This window comes from Oreochromis aureus, linkage group 5, assembly GCF_013358895.1.
Source record: "Oreochromis aureus strain Israel breed Guangdong linkage group 5, ZZ_aureus, whole genome shotgun sequence".
NCBI lineage: Eukaryota > Metazoa > Chordata > Actinopteri > Cichliformes > Cichlidae > Oreochromis > Oreochromis aureus.
In genome coordinates, this window is record NC_052946.1 from 20,852,477 (window position 1) to 20,877,463 (window position 24,987).

The 24,987-nt window shown below is 39.8% G+C and overlaps 1 protein-coding gene across 1 annotated transcript in view; it reads right to left on the reverse strand.

Annotated features, from left to right (window-relative positions):
• Window positions 1-24,987, reverse strand: part of cacna1da (calcium channel, voltage-dependent, L type, alpha 1D subunit, a) — a 47,396-nt gene that overhangs the window by 14,160 nt on the left and 8,249 nt on the right. The window contains exons 3-28 of the mRNA XM_039612755.1: window positions 23,599-23,768; window positions 22,786-22,938; window positions 20,833-21,029; window positions 20,362-20,465; window positions 18,509-18,678; window positions 16,847-16,921; window positions 15,608-15,695; window positions 15,324-15,350; window positions 14,689-14,849; window positions 13,932-14,157; window positions 13,611-13,818; window positions 11,882-12,002; window positions 11,645-11,732; window positions 11,506-11,536; window positions 11,255-11,409; window positions 11,034-11,163; window positions 9,474-9,533; window positions 7,830-7,936; window positions 7,379-7,466; window positions 7,179-7,286; window positions 7,031-7,083; window positions 6,790-6,936; window positions 6,476-6,677; window positions 6,045-6,203; window positions 5,249-5,359; window positions 3,849-3,932 (exon numbers count right to left, since the gene is read on the reverse strand). Of these exons, the coding sequence (XP_039468689.1) occupies window positions 3,849-3,932; window positions 5,249-5,359; window positions 6,045-6,203; window positions 6,476-6,677; window positions 6,790-6,936; window positions 7,031-7,083; window positions 7,179-7,286; window positions 7,379-7,466; window positions 7,830-7,936; window positions 9,474-9,533; window positions 11,034-11,163; window positions 11,255-11,409; window positions 11,506-11,536; window positions 11,645-11,732; window positions 11,882-12,002; window positions 13,611-13,818; window positions 13,932-14,157; window positions 14,689-14,849; window positions 15,324-15,350; window positions 15,608-15,695; window positions 16,847-16,921; window positions 18,509-18,678; window positions 20,362-20,465; window positions 20,833-21,029; window positions 22,786-22,938; window positions 23,599-23,768 (3,223 nt within the window). The remainder of the gene's footprint in view (window positions 1-3,848; window positions 3,933-5,248; window positions 5,360-6,044; window positions 6,204-6,475; window positions 6,678-6,789; window positions 6,937-7,030; window positions 7,084-7,178; window positions 7,287-7,378; window positions 7,467-7,829; window positions 7,937-9,473; window positions 9,534-11,033; window positions 11,164-11,254; window positions 11,410-11,505; window positions 11,537-11,644; window positions 11,733-11,881; window positions 12,003-13,610; window positions 13,819-13,931; window positions 14,158-14,688; window positions 14,850-15,323; window positions 15,351-15,607; window positions 15,696-16,846; window positions 16,922-18,508; window positions 18,679-20,361; window positions 20,466-20,832; window positions 21,030-22,785; window positions 22,939-23,598; window positions 23,769-24,987) is intronic.

Below are 24,987 nucleotides of genomic sequence, written 5' to 3' on the forward strand. Positions count from 1 at the left end.
ACAACACATTTGATCGTTTTTTTTTGTTTTGTTTTGTTTTTAATATCACACGACACCAGCACACGTCAGCAAAGACGCAGACAGAACAAAGTCACTACTCTTCTCACTGACAGGACAAACTGTCTTATACTTTCACTGTGACAAAGACACACATGTATTTACCATTAAATGTTATCTTAACACTTTAAAAGACCGCCAAACAACAAGTTCACATTACTTAACATTTCTATGTGGGGTTGACTGACATACAACATAAAATTACTTAAATACGAATCAACATTTAAGACTGACACACAACTTTATCACTCCCCCGGTGTAATGGTTTTTACTGATGGGACTAAATGGATTTTATGATGAGATCCTCTTAGACGATGTTAATGAATAGTTACAGCCAACTGACAAATGCAATGAATCGATGTTGCTATAAAAGCATCATGTGCTGTTCTTACAGAGTCCTGCTGTATCTCAACATAAACCCTGCAGGCTTCAGATTCAGACAGGTACACATCAACATATGACTGCACAAAAATCATATATTGTGTGCTTGAAGCATTATCTATGGCACAAGTAAACACAAGAGAGTACAAGTAGGATGTTCACACTCCAATAGTTTGTCATTTTAAGTGATTGAAAATTTGCTGACCAAAAGAGCTCGAGTATGATCAATTATGTACACACAGTCTCTCGCACAGATTCACACCCATACACAACCTTTGTTTGTGATTCATGTCAATTGACAAATAAATCATTTGATATCATCAGCTGTAATCAGCGAGCATTTATTCCCAAACAAAATCCAGATGCAAAACTTTTTAAAAAAGAAAAGAAACATCAGTCATAGTGATGGTGGTTAGGCTGAGCCTGTATCATGATAATGTGATTTTACAGCGAAAAAAAACATTTAGCTCAATGTGGAAAATATCAGAAAGGCTCAGCACTGACAACATAAGATAATCAGACAGATATGGCTTGAGTCAATATTTTGCAAACTGTCGTTATGAGGTGCAGAATGAGCAGAAATGATTAAAAAAAAATAGAATTAGCCTGAGGAGGTTCTTTAGGTAATCCTGGCCACAGCGCCGATGGAGCATGCGTTCAGCATTGCCACGTTGCTGGGGAAGCACTGCACGCACACGCAAGACCTTTGAATGATGTGAACTCATAGCAATGCAGCAACTCATGCATGTCAGTAGTGCCCTGCAACAAAACTGCCATAGCAGGGCGCTCTCACAGTCCGGTGCAGAAGGATATGAATAAACATCAGAGAGGGAAAAGAGAGAGAGAGAGAGAGAGAGAGAGGCAGACAAAAAGGCAGGAGGAGGAGGGAAACAGCAATAGAGACCAAGACTGGGACAGAAAAGCAAACCAGAGAGACTGAGCCATACTGAAACAGGGAGAAGAAGAAGAAAGGCAGAAAGGTAGAAAGAGGGAAAGAGGGAAAGAGTAGAGAGTTGCTGTGGGAGTGTTCATGCACCTGACTGGAGTCTACACACCTGCACTACATATGAGCTCCATTCTGAGCTTTAAGAGCTCACTACAGGAAGACAGAACAAAACACAGAGACAATCACTCACAGAGACACAAACACAAGATCATCAAAGAACCTCAGACTCAGCTGCATTAAACCACCATCATTGTAAGTGTACAAAATCACACTAAATTCGTGCCTACTGAACCTACTGAAATTTTCAGACCTTACCTGAATTTTTACTTTGACGGGAACACTACACCCAAGGCCTAATTTTAGTATCGTTTCCTTTTAGGTCACTCTGTGACTTGATCTGTTCCCTGATTATTGATGCATTACAGCAGCTGCATGTGAAGCCACAGTGGCCTCTACACAACTTTAAGGACATTAAATGGTGACATTAAGAAACACAAGTAAACCTTTTTTAGGATTTTCCAAACACACTGAGCTTCATAGGCTCATCGGTTTAATTCTCAACATTATTGCCCTTAATGTTGTGTAGAATTTCCAAGCTCTGAGCTCCAGGGCCATTCTGTCTGGAAGTAAAGAGGAGTGTAGCAAACGAACAAGGACAAACTGCACAAGGCTCTATGGAAAAAACTGACCGGAGGGGAATGGAGCGGGTGGCCAAGCGCCATCTGCGAGAGGCGGGACATGGAAAGGATGTTAGGGGGATGAGGTGAGTGTCTGACACCCCAGCATGCATTTGGAGAGGTCACAGTAGTCTGGTAAGACTCTGAGCAATGACACGAGTCATGACTGACATGGCAAGCAAGTAGAAAAAATATTACTGACTCAAAACACATCCTCATAACAGATCTCCTGTTATGAATAAATGCAAAACTCGAATATCTGAACATTTACATGCAGTGCAAATAAGAAAGAAATGCCATGAAAAAGCATGTCATAGAACCACTATGTGAAATAAACATCATGTCTCCAACACACACACACACACACACACACTCCTCTGCATACACTCGCACATACAACCTAAAGTACACGCTGAACACACATTAAATACATGCATAACAATAAAAAACCTGAAAACACACCACTGTGTCTTATGCTTCAAACAAAGTTAATGTTTTGTTGTGCACTCATGCAGACACACATTTTGGAACACAAACTGAGAAGACATGAAAAATTACTCCAGAAAAACAGCACTGCAGCTCAGACATGAGAGCACTCAGGAGGGGGGAGGAGGGTCAGTTTGGGTGGTAAGCCTTTGGTATGCTACCCCTATAGTAAACACCATATTCACCATAGTTAATTATCTGGAAATGCAACATTTGGGTATTTGTTGGAACTTTCTTTTAGTATTTTTGTCCTAGCTAAGCTTAAAGCAAAAAAATGCACAAAAGTAGACGTCCAGTCTTTGTTTTTAGATGTTTTTTAGCAAAGGAAAGCTATAAAGCGAAGCAATCATCTACTATTTTAATGAGCTTCAATATTAATTTTTTAAAGTACTGCGAAATTACAAAAATCTCTTTGTCTTTGTCATTAATCCATAGCAAAGGGGTCCCAAAGATAAAGTTGTCATCAACAAAAGATTACACACAAACAACATTTTTTCATTGCCATACTTGCCTCTACAAGTTTCTATGGAAACAAAATAAACAAGAGTAAGAGTTAGACAACTACATCAGAAACCGTCCTGCTCTGGACCAAATTCTGGCCACAGTTCACAAAGAAATGTGAGGTTTTGACATTGCTATGTCCAAGAATAAACAGAATAATCAACACGTTCATCAACAATTTTGTCGCGATGTCCTGTCAAAAACTGCAACAACAGTTACAGCAGCACATACAGAAGCAGAACTCCAACAGGAGAGATCTGAGTTAGGTCAGTTCAGCATGAATGAAAAGCTTCATGAAAATCAAACTGAAGTTTTACAAACAAAGCCAACGGCCAGCTGTAAATCTTCTTCTTTTATTAGGGAGGCATTTTCAACATTTCTATATTTCTTTCAGTTTGTTTATTTGGATTTTTTGTTATTATTTATTCAGCCTTTTTGGGCTTGAGAAACAAACTTCTCAGACCCGAAAGGACAAGCTGAATTTAACTTCATAAATTCAGCTCTTTATCATACTCTATTTGGACTTTTAGCTTTACAAATGCTAGTAAATGTTAACATCTGTCAGTAAGTGAAGCACATACAAGTCAATACGCACACTTGACTGATGTATCGTTGCATCCTGAAAATTTATAACATGTAAGTTTGAAGATCAGCATGAAAATAACCAGCTTAATAGGTTATATTTTATAGTGGAAGCTAAGATTCACAGTAAATTTAAGCTAATAACACTAAAACTTGCCATGTGGCTTTCTTATAAGGCTTCAGTTCACCTTACAAATCAGAAAAGAAGGAGTACTTACGTTAACTTCTGTGATAGCGATATCGACGACACTACCGACAACAATTAAGGCATCAAATGTGTTCCAAGCATCAGCAAAATAGTGCTGTTAGTGCATGAAGGTACATGTAAGGGGCACCGATGGGGATGAAAGTGAGAGACCAAGAAGACGGGGAAGGGATAGGGGAAGAGAATCAGACAAGAGTGGAAATTTAAAGGAAGACGTTGTAATGAAATGGAAGGGTTGGAGAGAGAAAGAAAGGAGGAAAAAGTTAGACAAAGCAGCAGAAATCAGAGTCCTGCCCCTGAAACCGGCTGTGGAGGTGGTCTGAAAGGAAAGAAGTCAAAGAGCAGCGAGGTGGTTCAAGCTGAGCTTACTTACATCAATCTCACTGAGAACAATGTCTACTATGCTGCCAATCACAACCAGGGCGTCGAACACATTCCAGGCATCCCCAAAATATCCCTGAGTGAGGTTGAGCGTGTGGTGGGGTGAGTCAAATGTGATATCAGCAAAAAAACAAGGAGGCTTTACTCTCACACTGAAATTTAAATCAACAAACTGCTTATTTAAGGACACACGGAAACCCCTGCTAGCTACTTCACCTGAAGGGCTCATGATTATACGGACTGTGATTGATTGCAGAACACTAAATTTGCACAAATTCCATGCTAACAATAAAATTACACATGAACACGCTGTGACTAAAAAATTGGTTAAAAAAAAGATTATTTTTAGCTTAAAAATGGAAGCACGGCACCCCACACGTGTTTCTCTTACTAGCATCCTGTCCTTCTTCTCAACAAAGAGCTGTGAGCCAGGCAGGCACGCCAAAGGGGAAATGGAAACAAATATTTAAATGTCCACATGCTGCTCTTTAGTAAACATAACTGAACATTTTACAAATCACAGTTTTAGAAATATGCTTAATAGATGGATACCACTCGTTGCTTTACTTAACAATCATACTTATTTTCCGCAAGCTTGTATAAAGAAACTGAATATAACCATAAACTGTACATAAAAGCTGGATAACCATCATTATGAACGGGTTTGTGATTATCTGTAAAGTAGTGAGTTTGGTATTCTGGATGCTACCACCAAATCTCTTCCTATAGCTGTAAACATGTTTATTTCTGCTGTAAGGCTGGACATGTTAACTGAGGTGTCTAAGGGGACTGACTTACCATTCAAAGTCAGCTCTTGGGGTTGCCAGTTGTCTATAACACATTTTGCCCCGTTCATATTTTTTTCGATTAGCTAAGTTAATGGACGACTAGTTAGTGTATAGACATCTGAGCGGTACTGTCCTTCTAACTCTTCTTATAATGTTGAAAATTTACTCTAATAAGCAAAAGCATGTCACAGCAAATGCATCCGTTTAACAGCTGGACTTAATTTGATGCTTCATGTCAACTCACCCTGGGTTTGAAAGCGATGAGTTTGAGAACCATTTCCACAGTGAATACAGCAGTGAAGACCATATTGAGAATATCCATTACGTAGTTAAAGAGTGCAGACTGGCCGTAGTGCTGCAGACAGAGATGGAGATGGTCGGTTAACGAAAAGATTCAATGTGTTCAATGTACAATGGGAAAGTAATGCGGTGTGTCTGAACAAAAAGTGCAAACAGACTAATGTTTATGTTTTTCTGTGACTCCAGCAGGACTTTTGCTTGCACTAATGTTCACCACAGTGTTTCTTATAATTCTGTCAGTGCCAAGAAAAAATAGGAAAACCTGAGCAACTGAAAATGACATTTTACAGGCTGACGCATCCATACTAATGAAAAGACTTACAGCAAATTACGAGATACTCTAATGACTTAAGTCTGCATATTTACAGTCACGTGGACTCCATGCAGTACTGGGAAAAAACTAAAAACACCTTCATTGCCTTCATTAGCATTCAGAGGGTGAGGAGCAGCCATGTTCTGGGGTTGATTAACTGATTATCAGCAAGTACCTCTATAAAAGAAGAAGTTTTAGCAGTTTGCCGGTTTGAAGCATTCAGGTGTGTGTTAACACAATGCCACAACCTTTAACAGACGTCCCAGCAAATTCAAGCTGAGGTCACTCATGTGGCACATCACAGACCAACTGATGAATAAAAACGTCTGCTATGCTTGAACAAAAAATTTCTCTAAGTAGAAAAATCCATAACTTCACAGACTCTTTGATGGCTGGTTGTCAGGCAGGTAAATACTTGACTTCTTACCTGTACAGCCAGGCAGAGTGTGTTGAGCATGATGAGCACAAACATGATGTACTCAAACCCAGTGGAGTTCACCACATACCAGAACTTGTACTGGTATGGGTTCTTTGGGATGTATCTCCTCAGAGGACGGGCTTTAAGAGCGTATTCCACGCACTGACGCTGCACACAAACACACACAAAATATTTAACATCATCATTTAAGAACAATCTTAACGCTCTCTTTTAAATGAGACACAATATTAAAAATGTAAAGGTGGTAATCAGCATTAGAATGTCATCTGTTTTGCTACTTTGTTGCTGTTTTGTTTTTCTTGACACAAAGCAAGAGGAACCCCAGATTTTTAGTGTAATACATTAAAAAATAGAGAAAAGCCTACAAAAGTAATCGTTATACTTAACACATAATGTTTTGTGCTTCTAATGACTCTGACCTGGTTCTTGTCGAGTTCACAGTTTTTATACTCCTTCTCTCCCTGTTCCTGAAATGTGACGATCACAAAACCTACAAAGATGTTCATCATGAAAAAGGCGATGATGATGATGTAGATGATGAAGAAGATGGAAATCTCCACGCGGTAGTTGTAAATGGGACCGAGGTTTTCCCTGTTGGAGTCAATGGCCTTGTACAATAACCTAAAGAAACATGAGAACAAGCGCAACACGTGATTCAGATTCACAAATTCAGGCTTTCTCCATACATTATCTATACAGTAATCATCTGAATGATGATATCTTTAAATCTTACGCAGGCCAGCCTTCAAAGGTGGACACAGTGAACAGAGCCATCATGGCCATGAGGACGTTGTCAAAGTTGAAGTCACTGTTGTGCCACACCCGTTTGTGGACAGTTGGCTGGTTCACATCTCCATCTTTGTACAGGATGTAGGTGCCCCTGTGACAAAACATGTTGCATGGAGGTTTAAGTCCAACCTGTGATGTTAAACCAGCAAATCTGCAGTTCAGGAACAAGAGGGGATGAAACTCACTTGCACTCTACTGGGCTGGACTTAGCTTCATCTGTGCAGCGATAGAATTTTCCCTGCAAAAAGGAACCATTTTTGCTGTTATTACACATTTTGAACTTCTCTGGATTGATGTGTATTATTGATGTTTTTCAAACTCTGAGATGCTCACCTTGAACAGCTGCACACCTATACAGGCGAACATGAACTGAAGCAGCGTGGTGACGATCATGATGTTACCGATGGTTCTGATGGCCACAAACACACACTGCACAACGTGCTGTAAGACACAGATAAAATTTTTTAAAGGGAAGGTTTCAGATAGTGCTGGTTATTGTACACACACTGGAGAAGGTCTCGAGTAGCACCCACCTTCAGGCCTTTGGCTCTATTGATGGCCCTCAGGGGTCGAAGTACTCGAAGGACCCTGAGAATCTTCACCACAGAGATGGCAGAAGACCTGAGAGTAAACAAATTATTGTAATAACACTTTATAAAAAGAAGAATCAGAGAAATATGAACTTTTTAGGGGTCAAGAACCACTTCAGGAGCTCACTGTGGGAGATAAACAAAGTAACTGCTGCACTCTGCTTGTATGTTAAAATCCGAATGGCCTGCTTCAACCAAAAGATAAAAAATGACAAAGTGCTCAGAAAATCATTTATTTTGATGATTGAACTTCTTTTCACCTCTACATTATTGCTCAAACGGGATTTTAGTTTATTTCCTTACTTTGTTCCTTTAACTATTTTTCTAATGAATAAAACCTTTTTGTTTGCGCAAAAACCATAATGCAAATATGTTCTGGTTTTTCTGTACTCACTGAATGCCAAAGGAAACGAGGGAGACTCCCACCACCAGCAGGTCCAGAAGGTTGAAGTAATTCCTGCAGAATGCTCCTTTATGAAGAAAAGCTCCATATGTCGTCATCTGAGGAGAGGACAGAGGAAGTTAAAAGAGCAAATGACCAAAAAAAAACATAAAAAACATGTAGCATCCAGAAACAAATACAGTGTTGCACTCCTCACACTCCAGCAGAAACAAACAAACACACTGAGCTAACATTTTAAATAGGAAAAACTAATTCTCAGCACTCATTCCCATTATCTCACAGTCAAACACACACGCCCGCACACGTCTCCACACTCTTATAGATCACTCTGATTCGGGGTGGCGAGTTCAGAGCAGTGAAACAGGAGGCTAAAATCTACCATCACCACCCCCACGGCCCTTAGCTACATGAATGTAGTAGTAAGTCATTCATTTCGCAATCTACTATGGGAGGCAATAAAACATGCATTTTGTTGCCATGACGTCGGGGATATTTACTACCTGCAAGAGCTCTAGTTATAGAGATTGGAAAATAGAAATGGCCTTACTGTCACATTCATGTGGACCGTCGGCTTAAAGCACATTCCATTATGTTCTTTAATAGTTTAGCGTAAGGGGAAGCAGCTCCCAATTAAAACTCCAGAGTTCAGCAGGCAGAGAAGAAAAACCAGCCAAAATAACTCTTCTTCAAATAATAAAAGTAAAGGATTCCTTCCAAGAGTGCATGTAAATGTGGAGACCTGCAGACGAGGAACGGATGAGGTTGCTAACTAAGAGCAGTGGATGATTTAGAGTCAAACAGCACTGGGTTTGGCAAGTGTTTGCCCCCTCCCACTGAAAAAAGAAAGAAAAAAGCTGCAGAGAAAACTCCACATTTCTATGCACTCAGTCGGGGAAAGCAGACTGAACCATGCTCGGCAGGAGCATGGTTGGTTTTGCCCCCTCTTTTATGGGTAATCTGAGGAGCAGTCAGTACGAGAGGCATGGAGTTAGCTTTGACTGGAGTTGATTTTCGACTTTCAATCACCGCCACTCTGAAGATGACCTCAAACTCAACTTCAGCCAATGCTCTGATATGTCTGAGCAGCCCATTAAAAAATTGTGTTGCATCGCACGGGAGGGGGTTGCATTACTTATTACATATTTGCATCATCAAAATCATTTCAGCAATGACTGCCCGAATGAAGTGACACCCATGTGAGTATAATGTAAATGTTGATGATGTTTCCTTCCCCTAACAGTTCTTTCATCAGTGCAATTTGAGCAAATCTTGTGTTTGTGTTAGTGTGTGCAAAATAGTGACTAACAATTCCAATATTCGCTTCATCTTCTTCTTCTTTTTTTTGCTTTTTTTTTTTTTTTTTTGCTTTTTAAAAGAGGTGCCATGAAGAAAAAAGTAAATAAGAGAAAGGAAACAAACAAGCCAGGTTGTACTGAGTGGCGGGTGACACACAAGGAGAGAATGCAGCAAGGCTCTCGTTGTCATTTAAGGGGTTACCTTCAATACGATCTCAAATGTAAACATACTAGTGAAGACATAATCTGCATAGCCTAGGACCTGGAAGGCAACGAGACGTTTGGAATGTTATTGGGGTGTGGTTAGTTACAGCACGCACAGGGGACACAGGGAATTTACCTTCAAAACGATCTCAACAGTAAAGATAGCCGTGAAAGCATAGTCAAAGTAACCAAGTATCTGCAAGAAGCAACGTAGATGTTTAACAAAGACAGTTCATTGTGCAGCGTCATACATCACATGTTAACAAGATGAAAGGAAAAAAAAATGAAAGCATTTTCTGGAAAGGATTTGTTGGAGTGAAGAACTCACAGCAAAGTTACTTACTGACCTTACAGCTGTTTTTGCCTGTTTTAGCTCATAAAATATGAGTTTGCATCTTGAAGCAGACGAGGAGCTTCAATCTGCTTTTAAATGGAAGTGCAAATCGAGGAACAGAAACCAGGAACTAGTCTGATGGACTACTGTGTTTCTTATTTTCTTGTAAAGCACATGCATGCCCAACTAATTAATCATAAGCTCTACTAAATGTACTGCAATCACATGCAAAACAATAAAAGACAAACAATACTATAAAAGGACAATGTGAACTTGAAGCATCTTAGATTTAAAAGGCTGTCGTTAAGGACTTGATCTCTAAATCTTGGAAAGGACCAGAAGGAACAGAGCGATCAGATGTCCGCTTTCAGTATAGACACTAGATTTTCAAGTACTTATCCCGGTGTCCTGACAGGACAATTACACTGAATATATGTTTTAGAAAATAAACTGCATCTAATGCTTTCTTGTCAAGGTTAAAGAGAGAATAAATCACATGGCTCAAGATAAAGAAATTGTGAAGTGCAGAAATAGCAGACATGAATTTAATACATACCATTTTCACTGCAGTAAAAAGAATATTGAATGTCATCCTATTACTGATTACTATGGAAAATAAGTGATTTATATTAAAAGTAAAATGCACCCTTTGTTTTGTTACTTTTTCATGTTTTTTCAAAAGTGTATAAACTCATGTAGAGTATGCTTTGCAAAATCATCCATATAAAGTACAAAGATCAGTGTAAAGCAGGGATGTCAAACATAAGGCTCGGGTGACAAAGACTCCAATCCAGCTCACTGGGGGACACAGATTCTGAATCTGTATTTTCAAAGGTTTTACAGCTTTTTCTGCCGATAAAAAAATCGCCTACAGCCATTCATACTGCACTTAAGTCAAGTAATAGATAAACAGAAAAATTCTTGTTTTTTACTATCTACTATAGAAATGTACATTTTTTATAGTGGGTCCACAGTCTTAACAAATTGGAAAAAATTACATTTTCTGGGAATGACCACAAACTTTTTTTCATGATTGCAGAACAGGCCATGAGCTCCCAGAACTTTATCTGTACACGTCAATTGTGCCTAATTTAAGCCCAAAGAGTCGTGCTGACAGACTTCCTATGTGGCCCACAATGTAAAATGAGTCTGAAATCCCTGATTTAAAGAGTGTAGTAGTTAAAATAAATGGGCTAAAACATGCAAAACCAAGAGTGTGGTCATTTATAGAAGCATCACAAATTGTTACACAAAGGCAAACATGAGAAAAGTTATTTTTAAATTATTTTACTTCATTCATGTGTCTTTACTAATCTGTTCATTTGAAGTTCTGAAGTTCTGTGACAGGTTTTATAAACTTACAATATTGCGAGCTGAGAAGTTTCGGATTGGATCCTCAGCAGCGAGTGAGACGGAGCTGAGCATGATGAACACCAGGATGAGGTTGGTGAAAATGTGATGATTAATGAGTCTGTGGCAAAACACACGAACCCTGAAGAAAAACAACAACAAAAACACAGGAGACATCAGTGTGATATGAATACCGACCTGTTTGTGTCTGCACAAATGCAATGTCATCTTACGGGTTTGTGTTGCTGAAGATGAAGAAGGCACTTCCCTCTGGGATAGGAGTGATCTTCTCCTTCTTTACCAGGTCGGAGATGACCGGCCGAGGCCCCGATGGGACTTCAGGGTCCTCCTCCTCCGCTGCAGTGTCGTCATTGTCCTCATCCTCATCCTTAAACGAAAGCAGAAAATATGTAATGTGTAACACGCGTAACTTCTCAAACTGTAAACATGTTTTATGACTTAATAAAATTTAAAAAAAGAATACCTTCTCATCTTTATCATCATCTTTTTTGTCCCTGCAAAGAACACAGATATTTTTACGAATGCAGACTGGAGTTTGAGCAATTATCCAAGCAAATATTTGAAGTTATTCGTTGTCACAGAGAGACATATTGGACGGTCACCCTTTTTTGTCTCCTTCATCTGTGTTGAGAGATTCTGCATCTGCCAAGTTGTCCACAGCGATAGCCAAGAAGACATTCAAGAGGATATCTGAGTAAAGTGTTAAGTCGAGAACAACTCTGCGACTACGAATAAAATACAATTCTAGTGACTAATCAATAACACATGTCTGCAGTGGATAAAAAGAATTATTGTTTTCTTTGTAACAGCTACACCTTTGTCAGTGTGAGTGAGGATACAGTTTCCACAGATGAATAGGATGATGAAGTAAAAGCACACAATCATTCCAGAGGAGGAAGGGCCACCATACGCCATGATCCCATCATACATTACAGCATTCCAGTCTTCTCCAGTCAGGATCTGAATGGTTCACAATATTTATTATGCGAGAAACACAACAACTGAAAAACATCAAGCATAATAAGTGCCAGCTTCTTTATATGATGCAGGGTGGCTACAATGAACACGTTAGAGCTGCAGTAAATTTGCAGTGATGGTGGGTTGGATGTGAAACAAGTTTAATGGCATTCATATGCATTTTGACACTGTGATCTTTTGCCAAATTGTTTTAGGAATTGACACTCACAGCCACTTTGTTAGGTACACCTTGCTGTTTCCCTTAGCCTTCAGAACTGCTTTAATTCTTCATGACACAGATTCAACACGGTGCCACAAATAATCCTCAGAGATTTTGGGCCATACTGACATGACAGCATCACAGAGTTGCTGCTGATTGATCGGCTGCATGATGTAAATCTCCCATTCCACCACATCCCAGGTGTTAAACTGGATTCAGACCTGCCAAATGCCAAATTCAGACCCCATCATCTGAATTTCACAGCAGAATTCAGGACTCATCAGACCAGGCAACATTTTTCCAGTCTTCTATTATCCAATTTTGGTGACCCAGTGCGAACTGCCTCAGTTTCCTATTCTTAGCTGCTGTAGCTCATCTGCTTCTCCTTTGACCTTTGATATCAATTTTTGCCAGAGAACTGCTTCTCACTGGATATCTTCTCTTGTTCAGACCATTCTCTGTAAATACTAAAGATGGTTGTGTTGTAAAATCCCAGCAGATCAGCACTTCCTGAAATACTCAGAGCATCCTATCTGGAACCAACCACTATGCCACATTCAAAGTCACTTAAATCACCTTTCTTCTCCATTCTGATGGTTCAGTTTGAGTTTCAGCAGGTCGTCTTGATCACGCCTTCATACCCTAATGTCCTGAGTTGTTGCCACATGATTACATATTTGTATTAACCAGCAGTTGAACATGTATTCCTAATAGTGGCTACCTAAAAGTAGTAATATTGTAATATTTCAGGCTGCACGTATGCCCTGGTTGTACATCACTTCTCTCCAGACTTTGCCAGTTTACTAGCAGCACTTCAATTCTGTGTTTTTTGCTAACCTGTGTCTCCTCATGTGTGGTGTCTGTCTGCTCATTCATCTGTGGTACAATTCTCCCGTCTACAGTGTCTCACTTTAGTCTGCTGTGCCCAATCTGCCACAACCTTTCAGCCTGCCGCTCACAAACCATGCCATATAAACAGATCAAAATGTTCTTTTAAAAACTTCTCTCAACAATTCAAATTTGGGTTTTCAATAAAGCTTCTGAGTTCAGCCTTCAGGCACATTCACAGTCCTTAAATGTTTAGTTGTTTTTATAAATCTGTTCTACAACTTCTTGTTACTTATGAACTGACATATACACCAAAATATCTAAAATGGGCAAATACTGACTCATATAATGGCTTGTTGACAGAATCTGTCTAGTTCTGCTTTTTTTTCTTTTGCCTTTGACAGTCTGCCACAAATTCTTCTACATATGTATGAAACACACCCTTCACCAATTTTATTTACATTTTCAGCCTATTTTACTTTACTGACAACACTGAAGTGCTGCATATTTATATTTAACAGTCAGATTTTTACTGTATGACATTATCTGGAATCTGTTAATACCTGAAACACAGTGAGCAGGGCCTGGGGAAAGTTGTCGAAGGTGCTCCTTTTTGTCTGGGTTTCGTCAAAGTTGAATTTTCCACCAAACACCTGCATGCCGAGCAGGGAGAAGATGATGATGAAGAGGAAGAGCAGCAGAAGCAGGGAAGCAATGGACTTCATGGAGTTGAGCAGCGATGCCACCAGGTTACTCAGAGACTGCCAGTGTCTAAACAGAAGGTTGACCAAGAGAGAGGAGGACGGGCAGGATTTTAATCGAACTCCACAGGCACGAGACTGTGAACACACGAGCACGAACGCACAGCATGCCGACAGTCTTACCGTGTGACCTTGAAAATCCTCAGCAGGCGCACGCAGCGGAACACAGAGATACCGAGCGGAGACATGATTTCCAGCTCCACCAGAATGGTTTCAGTGATTCCTCCGCACACAACAAAGCAGTCAAAGCGGTTGAAGAGTGACACAAAATAAGCCTGCAGCCCAAGACTGTACATCTTTACCAACATTTCACATGTGAACAGGGCCAGCAGCACCTTGTTGGCCACATCTGAAAAGCAGAGGAAATTATATTAAACCAGATGAATACATTTCACTTTCATAAGTGAAAGAGAGTGATGCGTTATGTTTTGGAGGGTTTTGTTTTGGTTTTTTAATGTAACATATAGTAGATCAAACCTCTGACTGCACAAATATTTCTATGTTACACCTTCTTGCAGCTTCTTGTAGCTTTTTCTTTGTGTACACTTCATTTAATTATTACTGTTCTTTACTTCAACCTCATTTCTATTTTTGATTTTCTTTGTTGCAATCAATCTACACAATTCCCATTAATTAAACACATTATATGTATAAAAATCATGACATTTAAAACAATTTAGCTTCGTCCACAAAATACATACAATAATAGAGAAGATGGGAAAAAAATCAAATTAGTAAAAACATTCTGGTATTTCATGAGAACATCATCACAACATTCTAAATTAAGTAATCCTTTAAAAAAAAAAACACTAATTAATAGAAGAAACATTTAAACAAATTCATTCATTTTATTTCAAAATGAGACGTTTGTAATTCATACCTTGCACCTGTGTCAGCCACAAAGGCTGGTTGTAATGTTCTGATGATATGGTCAGGGTGTTGAGGAACACAAGGATGATGACCAGCCAATAGAAAGGCACTGACTTGACAGCCAAACGGCACTTCCTGCGGCAGAATCTGTTCCATCGGCGCCAGCGCCGACTGCAATGGCAAAGAACACTTTCAGTACAAAGTGGCTGTGTGGCTCAGTTTGCACATAAAGAACACAAGACGCAGTCACACAGATTAGGATGTCAAAACAATGGAACAAACTCATCACTGCGGTGTTTTTAAGGAAATCTCGAAAGTGTGCGCCTCTAAAGTGTGCGTAATAAGAAGAACGCAGTGAAGTATGGGCGAATGCCCACAGGGGACTGCATCAATGCGTTTCTGCAAGTCATACAGTACAGTAAATGAGCTGAAAAGTACTGTGTAAGCCTATTCTCTAAAAATACCTTATAGCACATGCTGACTATATAAAAGTTGTTGATTTATCATTCCCCGTAACATCTCATTAAAAATACAGTAAAATAGAAGCCAAGCAAAAGAAAAATCAGTGTAATTGAATGCAGGCAAAAAGCATATATTAACAGCTACATGCACTATGTAGACATGGCTACCTACAAATATACTGACCTGAACTTTGACTTTGAAATCTTTTGACTGAAAAGAAGAACAAGTGAAAGTTGATGAATGCATCTTGTAACAGAAATGAGTTGTTAGCATGTAGTTAACTGACATCAACCCCAAAAAAGTGCAGCCGCAATGTTTGCAGTACGAAGTTTACCATTTTTTTTAAACACATATGACAAGATAAAGCAGGCACTGACACGACAAAATGGCTGTGCTGACCAAAAAACGTGATAGATAGTGACACCGAAAGAAATCCTGTGTGCAGGTTCATAGTGCAAAGTTCTCACCACAGAGGTCCGCAGCATGGCGTCTTTTCATCCTCCCCGTTCTGATTCTCGGTGTTCACAGACTCTGTTTCACTGGCTGGAACGCTTGCTGTGGCATCAAATAAAGCAGCATATTTAAAAAAATATGTAATCAAACTCTATGCACTTTGCAATGGTAGAAGATTCCTCAGAAAGGCACAACGCATGCTTCCCATCGGGAAAAAATGTTCCCATTGTATCAACAAGAATGCAGATGCACAAGAAACACATAAACTAAGAATTCAAAGACTCTTTTCAGGTGAACGAGAACTGTATGACAGTGATTTTAATCTCCAAAGCCACAGTGCAATCACAAAGCTACCTCAATGAAAGGAACGTGCTAAGTTCCACAGCTCTGCATCACTGTCATCATCAGTATCATTTACCAAGTGCTGAGAGTGAGCTGACGTGGGTCAGGCGAGTGGACAGCTGCTACGTGAGAGCTGACTGATGCAGACAACGAGGAGCGGAGAGAAGACGGGAGCCGAGAGAGGAAGACAGAGCTCTTTAAACTGTCTCTGAAATGCTACACTCAAACTACTGCCAGCACTTTGGAAAGACTGTGTGTGCAGACTGATGATGATTAACTGTGTGAAATGTCTCAGTGCTTTAACTCATGTGAGCGAGCGTGGTGTGCTCTCCTGCTTAGCTTATGCAGACGTGCCGGCTTTGATTCCTAAGTGGTCGGACAGCTCTCAGCTCTGAAAATAGTGCTGACTGCTGGAGTAGTCATCTGGGTTTAACCCTGTTTCCTACATTCATACTGAGCTCCTGCATTTGAAGTGGAACATGGGAGGGAAACAGGGTGTGGCTGCTATCAAGCACAGCTGTACGGCTCTTCCATATCGGACTAGTTTAACAGGTAAGAGACAAGGGGTTTTATTCAGGACGAGGACATAAGGAGAAACTTAAGAAGGCTGTGATGTTTGGACACAACAGGTAAAAAACAACTGTAAAGTATGTGATGGTATATTTTGTCAGGTTTCACACACACACCCACAAAGCCACAGACTCATTAATCTATCCTGGTCAGTAATATGACACTGACTTATAATATTGCAATAATGACAATGTACATTTCAGTCTAGTCTTAATAGTTTGAGAAAATATGAGCTAAATTTTCTGTATCAGATCAGTTCGAGCTTAAAACACTAACACACCCACACAAACACACACACACATAAAAGCTAAAGAACACTGGAGGGAAACCACAGGATTTACCATGAGTGTCGGACGACTGGCTGAACCACCCAAACCTTCCTTTCTTCTTCTCAGTAAGGTCAGCCAGAGTCACCCCTTCATGTGTAATGCATGCAAGCCAATGCATTCAGACACAACGGCACAGCAGAGGGACATGGAGGGGAGGGGGGCGAGAATGGGCTGCTATCAAAATGGGTCAGAGCAGACAAGCACCACAGGACAACAACAGTTTTCAAAATATCAATATTCAACCACGACAAGAGCAGCAGGAGCCACACCGCAGACACTGAGGAGGGCAGAAGAACGACACAGAGAGCTGTTAGTCAAAGGAAGCGTCTGGAGGTGGCGGCGCCCTGTACTAACATGTGACCATGCAAATTAAAGCATTTACCTCTGAACATGTTAGTAGGGGTTTATGTTTCGTGGACAGACACTGTAAAGCCAGCATGGATGCTATAGAAAAGCAGTATGGACCTCCCTCCTTCTAACACGGCACAATTAACTGCGATCTTCTTGCTTTCTGGTAAATTTACAGAGCACCGCTGTTCTGAAAAATTGGAGCAATAGACTGGTGGAAGAGGCAGGAATATACACAAGGAGTACATCATGGATGCAGAGAAATCATAATGAGTTGACAAAAGGCAAAAAATAGAAAACCCAAGCTCAAACTCTAGGAGGAAGCAGTTGCAGGTTTTCTTTTCTGTATCATGTGTGCCGCTTATATAAAGAGGATTTGGATTACTTTTTTTCTACTGCTTGAGTAATATGTTTCTTTTTTTTCCTTTCCTTTCCTTCCTTCCACTGGTGCTTACAGAGTGCTCCACTTCCACCGACATACATGGAGGCTGGAGACAAAACTAGTCTGATCATTTAGTTTCAATCACCTTCCACATATCCACATATGGATGTCAATACTGGCCTCTGTGTCGATATTTGTGCATCTATGCATTTGTCAGTATGTGTACTCTGCTTCTCTATAACCAAAAGGTAGACTATTCAGAAGCACAGGCATTACTGTGGGTCATGTTACACATTAAAATGTAATAATCACTACATCCCAGGAGTTCTTCTGAAATCACTGTAGTCCTGTTTTTTTTTTTTCTTTAACTGTGGTGATCAGCTGGCACAATTGATCAGCTTGCCTTGTCTAGCTCCATATAGCGTCCATTTTTGAAAATTTGCATGAGAAAACTGAGTATTTTGGGGCTTAATCAGACCTAATTAAGATTTCCATGATGCTGGTTTCAATTCTCTGGTGGCTTTCTTCCTGCTTGATTCAAGCAGAATCATTGGGCTAAAAGCAGAGAGGACTTAAATGATGTGTTAGATTATTAAGATTTTTTTCTAATTAATACCCCCTCTATCTGTTCTCAATATGTCTTGGAATAATTGACCAGTTATCTGGGGCAATATGAAAAATAGAGCACTTTAGACCCAATAAGTCAGGAAACAGCACCAATTCTGATTTAAGCAAGTTCTTTCTCCAGAGTGATTTTCGGTTTTAAGATCCTGTTTTTAACCAAGAAAAAAGAAACTCTCTAAACCAGTAATGATGCACACTACTTGATATTCATCCTTAACATGGCAAGAGTGGCTTCAATCAGTTATTTGCATTGAAGGGCTCTTGTGATGGCAGCGTAGCGTTAACGGCCGGAAAAAGGAAGCGGGTCAGACGGCGCTTACGGTTACGCTTGCTCTCCTCATCTGCCTCGTCCTCATTGTCAGGGTCAATGTCTTCAGCCTGAGTGATCCAGTCCAGGTAACCCTTCAGATCCTCCTCCAGCTGTTGCTTTTCACGCAGCTTCTGGAAGTCTCCGCGAGCTTTGGCCTTTTCCCTCTCCTTGGAGAACTCTCTGTGTTTGGAGAAAAAAACCCAAAACAAAACAAAACAAAACAAACAAACAAAAACAAAAACACCAACAAATACACAGTAATGCATGAATTAACACAATCATGGGACGTTTCACAGCAAACAAGAAACAAATTGTTTCACACAAAATGGAAAGCAACAAACCTGTCGTTCTGTTCTAGATCGTTTTTTCCCACAGAATAAAGACACTCTCTGTATGATTTCCTGCATATCCTGTTTCTGTTTATTCTGTTTTCTGCATTCTTTAGTCACAGCCTTTTAATTTCTTGTGTGTTTTTCAGAAATGTAGCCACTGGAGGGAGATGTACGCCTTTAAGAGACGACACAGTGCTATATTTAGAGCCCAGCAGTACAGTAGTGTATCCGTCAGGCGAGCATCTTAATCTTACAGAAAAGGCAATTGAGGTAGACAAATGGTTTCAAGAGAACTGCAGCATTTGCACAGTATCTAAACTTATAGTTTATATAAGACAATGAACTTGAAAACAACGAGATTCGACTCTATCTGCCAACAGTGTATTGTGAGATAGTCTTATTAGAATAACCTGTATTTAAGCTGCTATACCAGAAAATTAAGATGAATGAAAAAGTCACATATGTGACAAAAAAGTGAAGACATCCAATGTCAAGAAGCCAGCCATGTAGCACAGGTAAAGCTGTATCAAGGTAATTGATGCTGACAGGTCATGCCAGTCTAAAGACGCCAACATGCACTCTAGGAATGCTTGACTCGATTGTCATGTTAATCTTGTTTTCTTTAAAAAAACACAGGTTTTCTTCGCTGGTCAACCATCCAGAGTTAGTTGTACTGTAATACCCCACCCCCCACTCCACAGAGCAGGGAAAGCAAACTGGGGTTTGAGAGAGCTTAGGCGTGCAGAGGGAGTGAAGGGCGAGGAATAAGATTAATTTCTTTCACAGGAGGTTGGGTGGGCTGTCGAGGGGGTGGGGGGAGAAACGCTCACTTTGCAGTAGCCGTGGAAAGGTTGTTATAGTTTGACATCAACAGAGGTCAGAGAGGAACGCTTAAGAAACAAAATAGACTCTAATGTAGACTGGCCATTTACTGCTTTATTACTTGTAATGATTTATGCATTTCTGGTGCACAATTTCCCAAACACACATCCCAATTCAATTTCAAGTCAACTCTATTTTATTTATGTGGCACCATATCACAGCACCAGTCGCCTGAAGGTGCCTTATATGTTTATAGGTAAAGAGTAATACAGTGAAAACCCCAATAATCAATGGCCTCCTTTGAGCAAGCACTAGGTGACAGTGGGAAAGAAAAACTTCCACTTAACAGGAAGAAATGTCCAGGCTCAGGGAGGAGCAGCCATCTGCTGCAATCACCTGGGGATGATGTTGTGAGTGTCAAGGAGCACAGCAAACCCAAAGTGCATGCACTTTGCACACTACAGACCAAACCCACTGCAAAAGTTGCCTCTTACCCACTTAGCACACCTAACACAAGGTTTAACACGAAAAAGGATCCCAGTATAATCAGACTGACAAAATAAATCCACGGTGTTTCCCATCCAATGGCGTCATTTACCTACAGAAGCCAAAAGTAGCCCGTCAACAAACATGGACACATACAAAAACAGAAACCTTCTGCCTCAAAGAAGCAGAAAGTCTCTGTTTGGAAAGAGAAGATGGTGCTTACCCGCTCAACACACCCAAAACCAGGTTAAGAACGAAAAAGGAGCCGAAGATCACAAGACTGACAAAGTACACCCATGGAAGCTCAAAGCCCATGGCATCGTTCATCTGCAGGAGAGGATCAGTCACCACAGAGAAAGGAGAGCAGGGGGAAAAGGAAGGAAGGATGCACAGACAGAAAAAGGGTGAGATAAGTTGTTAAACTGTTAGAAAGGAGGAAGAGAGAACAAGTCTTAGGAGTGCTGATGACTGTCAGGACAGGATCGTTTTATTTGATGAGTTGTTGATTGAATTCAATCATTTAGCCAATCAATCATATCAGAGTGGTAAGAGCCGCCCCAGGAAATTATCAGCAGCTTCATCATCAGACTGTCAGTCGCATTGGTGTTGTGTGTTTGATTTGAGTAGACATTAAAGCTGAAAAAATGTGACAGTCGCAGGTTATTGAATTGGGTGCACAGAGCGAGAGACTCACCCAGTACAGCACGTCAGTCCAGCCCTCCATGGTGATACACTGAAACACCGTCAGCATGGCAAACAGAAAGTTGTCAAAGTTGGTGATGCCACCGTTGGGACCTTGCCAGCCTTCCCTGCACTCCGTGCCGTTGATGGGGCACTGGCGCCCATGCCCTGAGATCGCACATGGAGCTGGCTCCTCTTCTGCTATCATATCTACAGAAAGAGAGTTTTAAGTAATCTGACACTTAACATAACTGCTGCAAATAAAGTTGCTTTTTAGCTTGCCTAGTCTTAACTGTAGGATTTCCTACTATAAGCACTGTAAATGTTATGACTAAGAGCACTCTGATTCACTGCATCTTACACCAAATACCATCTCTTTAGTAGCTATCTTATTCTTCTCATTTACAGTTGTTCAGCAGTGGAAACGTCTACTTTAGACTTTAGACTTTTAAATAACTTTGACAATAACATGTAACAATTACTCAAATACATATCTGTATATCTTAGAGACGAACCACTTTTCAATTTACAGTTTCACAATATAAAAACATATTATACAAAACATTATTGTAACGATTAACTAACATTTGTGGTTAAGTTTTAGGTTTCAGTGAGTTCCACCAAAGAGGTATTTCCCTCTCTGAAGATTTAGTTGACAAACTATTAAAGTGGAGCAATATTTCACAGAAATATAATCATCTCAAAACCCTTCACATGGACTTGTTCCCCTTTGGAAATTCCTGACGTCTATGTTTGAAGTAAACTACTTAGAGAATAACTTCTGTCACATAATCCAATATATGAGTCATGCAGTGCATACTTTTATGTTTTTGTCTAAGTTATGAGTTATATTTCAGCTTAAGGAGAAAACAAGCCAGTCGAGATTGAGTTTGGCTCGCCTGATTTGATTTGAGTTGCCACAATAATTTGTGAAAATTCATCATCCCTCTCAGAGCTAACAGTGTCAGTGTTATATGAAATAAATAATATAATTTAAGTTCTAAGTGGAAAAAGCTTGTCTGGGACTCATCTTTGTGTGCTTCATTTAGTCAAATATAGGCATAATCATAAACTTCTCTAACTATACCCATAAAAACAATCAAACTACCTTTCTATATCACCTTTAATCTTGGCCAATCTTCCCTGACCAGCGCAGGAACTGTTTGAGCAATGCTTCTATAGGTCGATCGCTACCTACGATCCATTATAACTACTTGCACTTTGTGTCTGCAATGAATGCTGAATTTTCTCCAGTGTGTCAAAATCCTGAACTTTAAACTCGAACAGTATGAAGCAGCACTGAGCTAAATGTGGAAAGCACCTACAGATTTTGTTGAAGTGACTAAAAAAGTCTTTTAACAAGCTGTGTGCTGGCACACAATGACGTGCACCATAGTTCAGGTTGTTTCGGCTGCCTCTCTCTGAGACACCTCAGGATGCTACAGTAGAACTCTGGGTTGGCAGTCTGGCCCAGGGGGGACGAATTGACAGTGCACAACCCCGTGAATGACGAAAAAATGCCGCACACGTTCCTGACCAATGTGCCGCCTTGAGGCTTGGACACTGTAGACTGTTTTACTGAAAACTGCTGCGTGATGTCTGCATCATAGCAAAGGACCCTGCTCTCTTCAGCATGAAAGTCGTGTCAGTTTGGCACAGAGCAAGAAGGGAGGTCAGGTATGGTTTTTGATGGTCATTGACAGAAGCAAAGAAGTTTATGACCACACCCAATAAGTAATTACTGTATCTGATAAAGCTATTACCTCACCTGATAACAATCCCTTATACTCATTTGTCTGGGTAAGCAAAATCATCAGACTAAGCATTATCCTGACTATACCTTTAATCTGTTGTTTATGGAAAATCACAGTTCACAGCTGATATACAATGATATCAACTCTTTGTTACTTTATTAAAAAAACAAAAAAAACAATTTGATTTTACATGTAAAAGTCAAAGTGCTCACCTGAACCGGGGAAATAGCAGGTTGCATGCATTTTACCAATGAACAGCTCCAGGCCGATAATAGCATAGATGATAATGACAAACAAGACCAGGAGGGCAATGTGCAGGAGAGGGACCATGGCTTTAATGATGGAGTTCAACACCACCTGTAAACCTAAGCAAAGAAAAACAAACACTTTACACAAAGCCTGGCCGTACTTTGTAGTACCAAATGGGAAACACAAACTACAAATTCTACCAGTCTTTTTACCTGTTCTTAACACAAAAATTAGATTCCTGGTTCCAGATGGTGAAGTGGCTAATTCTGTTTGCTCTTGATCTTATTTAGCTTACCTTTAAATTGCATAAATACAAGAGTACAGGCAAGCGGAGAAAACTAATTGTCATTTTAAAACTTAATCACAACCGTATAATCATTTCACAGACTGCTAACATAAACAAACAGAAGTATTTATGGTTTTCAAGTATATAAATATAAATAACAATTTAAAGAATGTAGATACTGGTTTCAGTACATATTTCAGAACATCTTTGCCTCATATATTTCATAAGCATGCCGTGTTTTTTTCTGTAAGTTTGTTTATTATTGAACTGAGAGCACATGGCCCTTGGTTGCTGATGTAGATGCTGAATAGATGCTTAAAGAAAATAGTCCTCAGGGACTGCACATGGACCATCTGGACTTGCCGTGTTTAACCCTTAGCCCTGCATTTTTCTATAAAAAAGGACTCATTTTATTGTACGACAGATGCAAAAAATATGTACATTTAATTAATATGGGTTGCCTACGTGTGGAGCTTAAAAGTTCTCTTACTGGGTACTCCTGAGACCAGCCGCAGGGGGCGCAGCACACGGAAGGCTCGAAGGGCTTTAACATCAAATCCACCTGGCTTACCCCCGTGCCCATGCATTGATGCATGGGTATCTCCTTCAACTTCTCCCTTTTCTTCTTTGGTCAAAAGCTCCAATGCAACACTGAAGAGTCTGTTGGAAAACAAAGAAAAAGCCTTACATTAGTCACCTCTGCATCTGAGGTACATAATGAACTGTCCTGACAATCTTTAACAAATAATAGATAAAGATTAAAGATCATTTTCGAGAAGAAGCATGGCAAACCTTTGACAGTTCAATAATTAATGTAGGAAATAAAGAACAGATAAAGCAGCATTAGATGTACTGATTCTTATACAGCGTTTTTCTACCTGAGAACTTGCTTTATACAACATGCCTCACCAATTCACACACATTCACCTTTTAACACTTAAATGCTTTCTATCTAACATTCTCACACATTCACAATACAATGAAAGCATCGGACCAACTTGTGGTTCAGTTGTCTAAGAACACTTTGGCACTCAGACAGGAGCAGCCAGGGATTGAACCACCAACCATTCAATTAGTAGATGCCCTGTTCTACCTCCTGAGTGGCAGCCTTCAGTATTGCTCTTAATCTTAACATTGTTACAGAGTAGCTAGTTTTCATTCAATTCTACTATTTTCACTCGTCAATAATTTATTGTAATTAAGAAACAAACCTTCATGAGCATGAGTAAAACTAAGATGTAACAAGTATGTTGTTGTATCTACAAGGCGCTACAACAAGTTATTAAACCTTCAGAATCTGACAAAATGTGAGAATATATTAAAAGTCTTACTTTCTCATAGTTCATAAACTCCTATTCACATCATTAATGTCACTAAGTCGATTTAAGGTCTCCAACAAACACTTCTGACATTAAAAATTCTGCCTGGCTGAAAGCTTTTCACTTTACCGTTATTCCCTCAAAGTATCATTTAGCTGTGAAACTATTATGTAGTGGCATCAGTTTACTTTACAGCCACCCACAAGCCATACTGAAATCTCCAGGATACAATTTGATAAAAAGCAGTCTGAAACCTTTATTAACCACAATCCACTGTAAATATCATGACTGCATCAAAATGGTTAGTAAACACTGTACTGATAATGATCCAATTAAAAAAATTTTAAGACTAGAAAAAAAATCCCAGATATTTCTTGCCCTATATGCAGCGCTTCAAAAAAAAGCCAGTGGATATGTTGAAAGAGCAGGATAATATGACAGCATTGTAACCCATCTGGGTCAGTGCCCAGTCTGAGTGTACCAACAAAACCTACCCACCCAGCAAAACTTTGGTGAAAAGACGACTTTGTCATACTACACAACAATTTGGATTTTGTTAA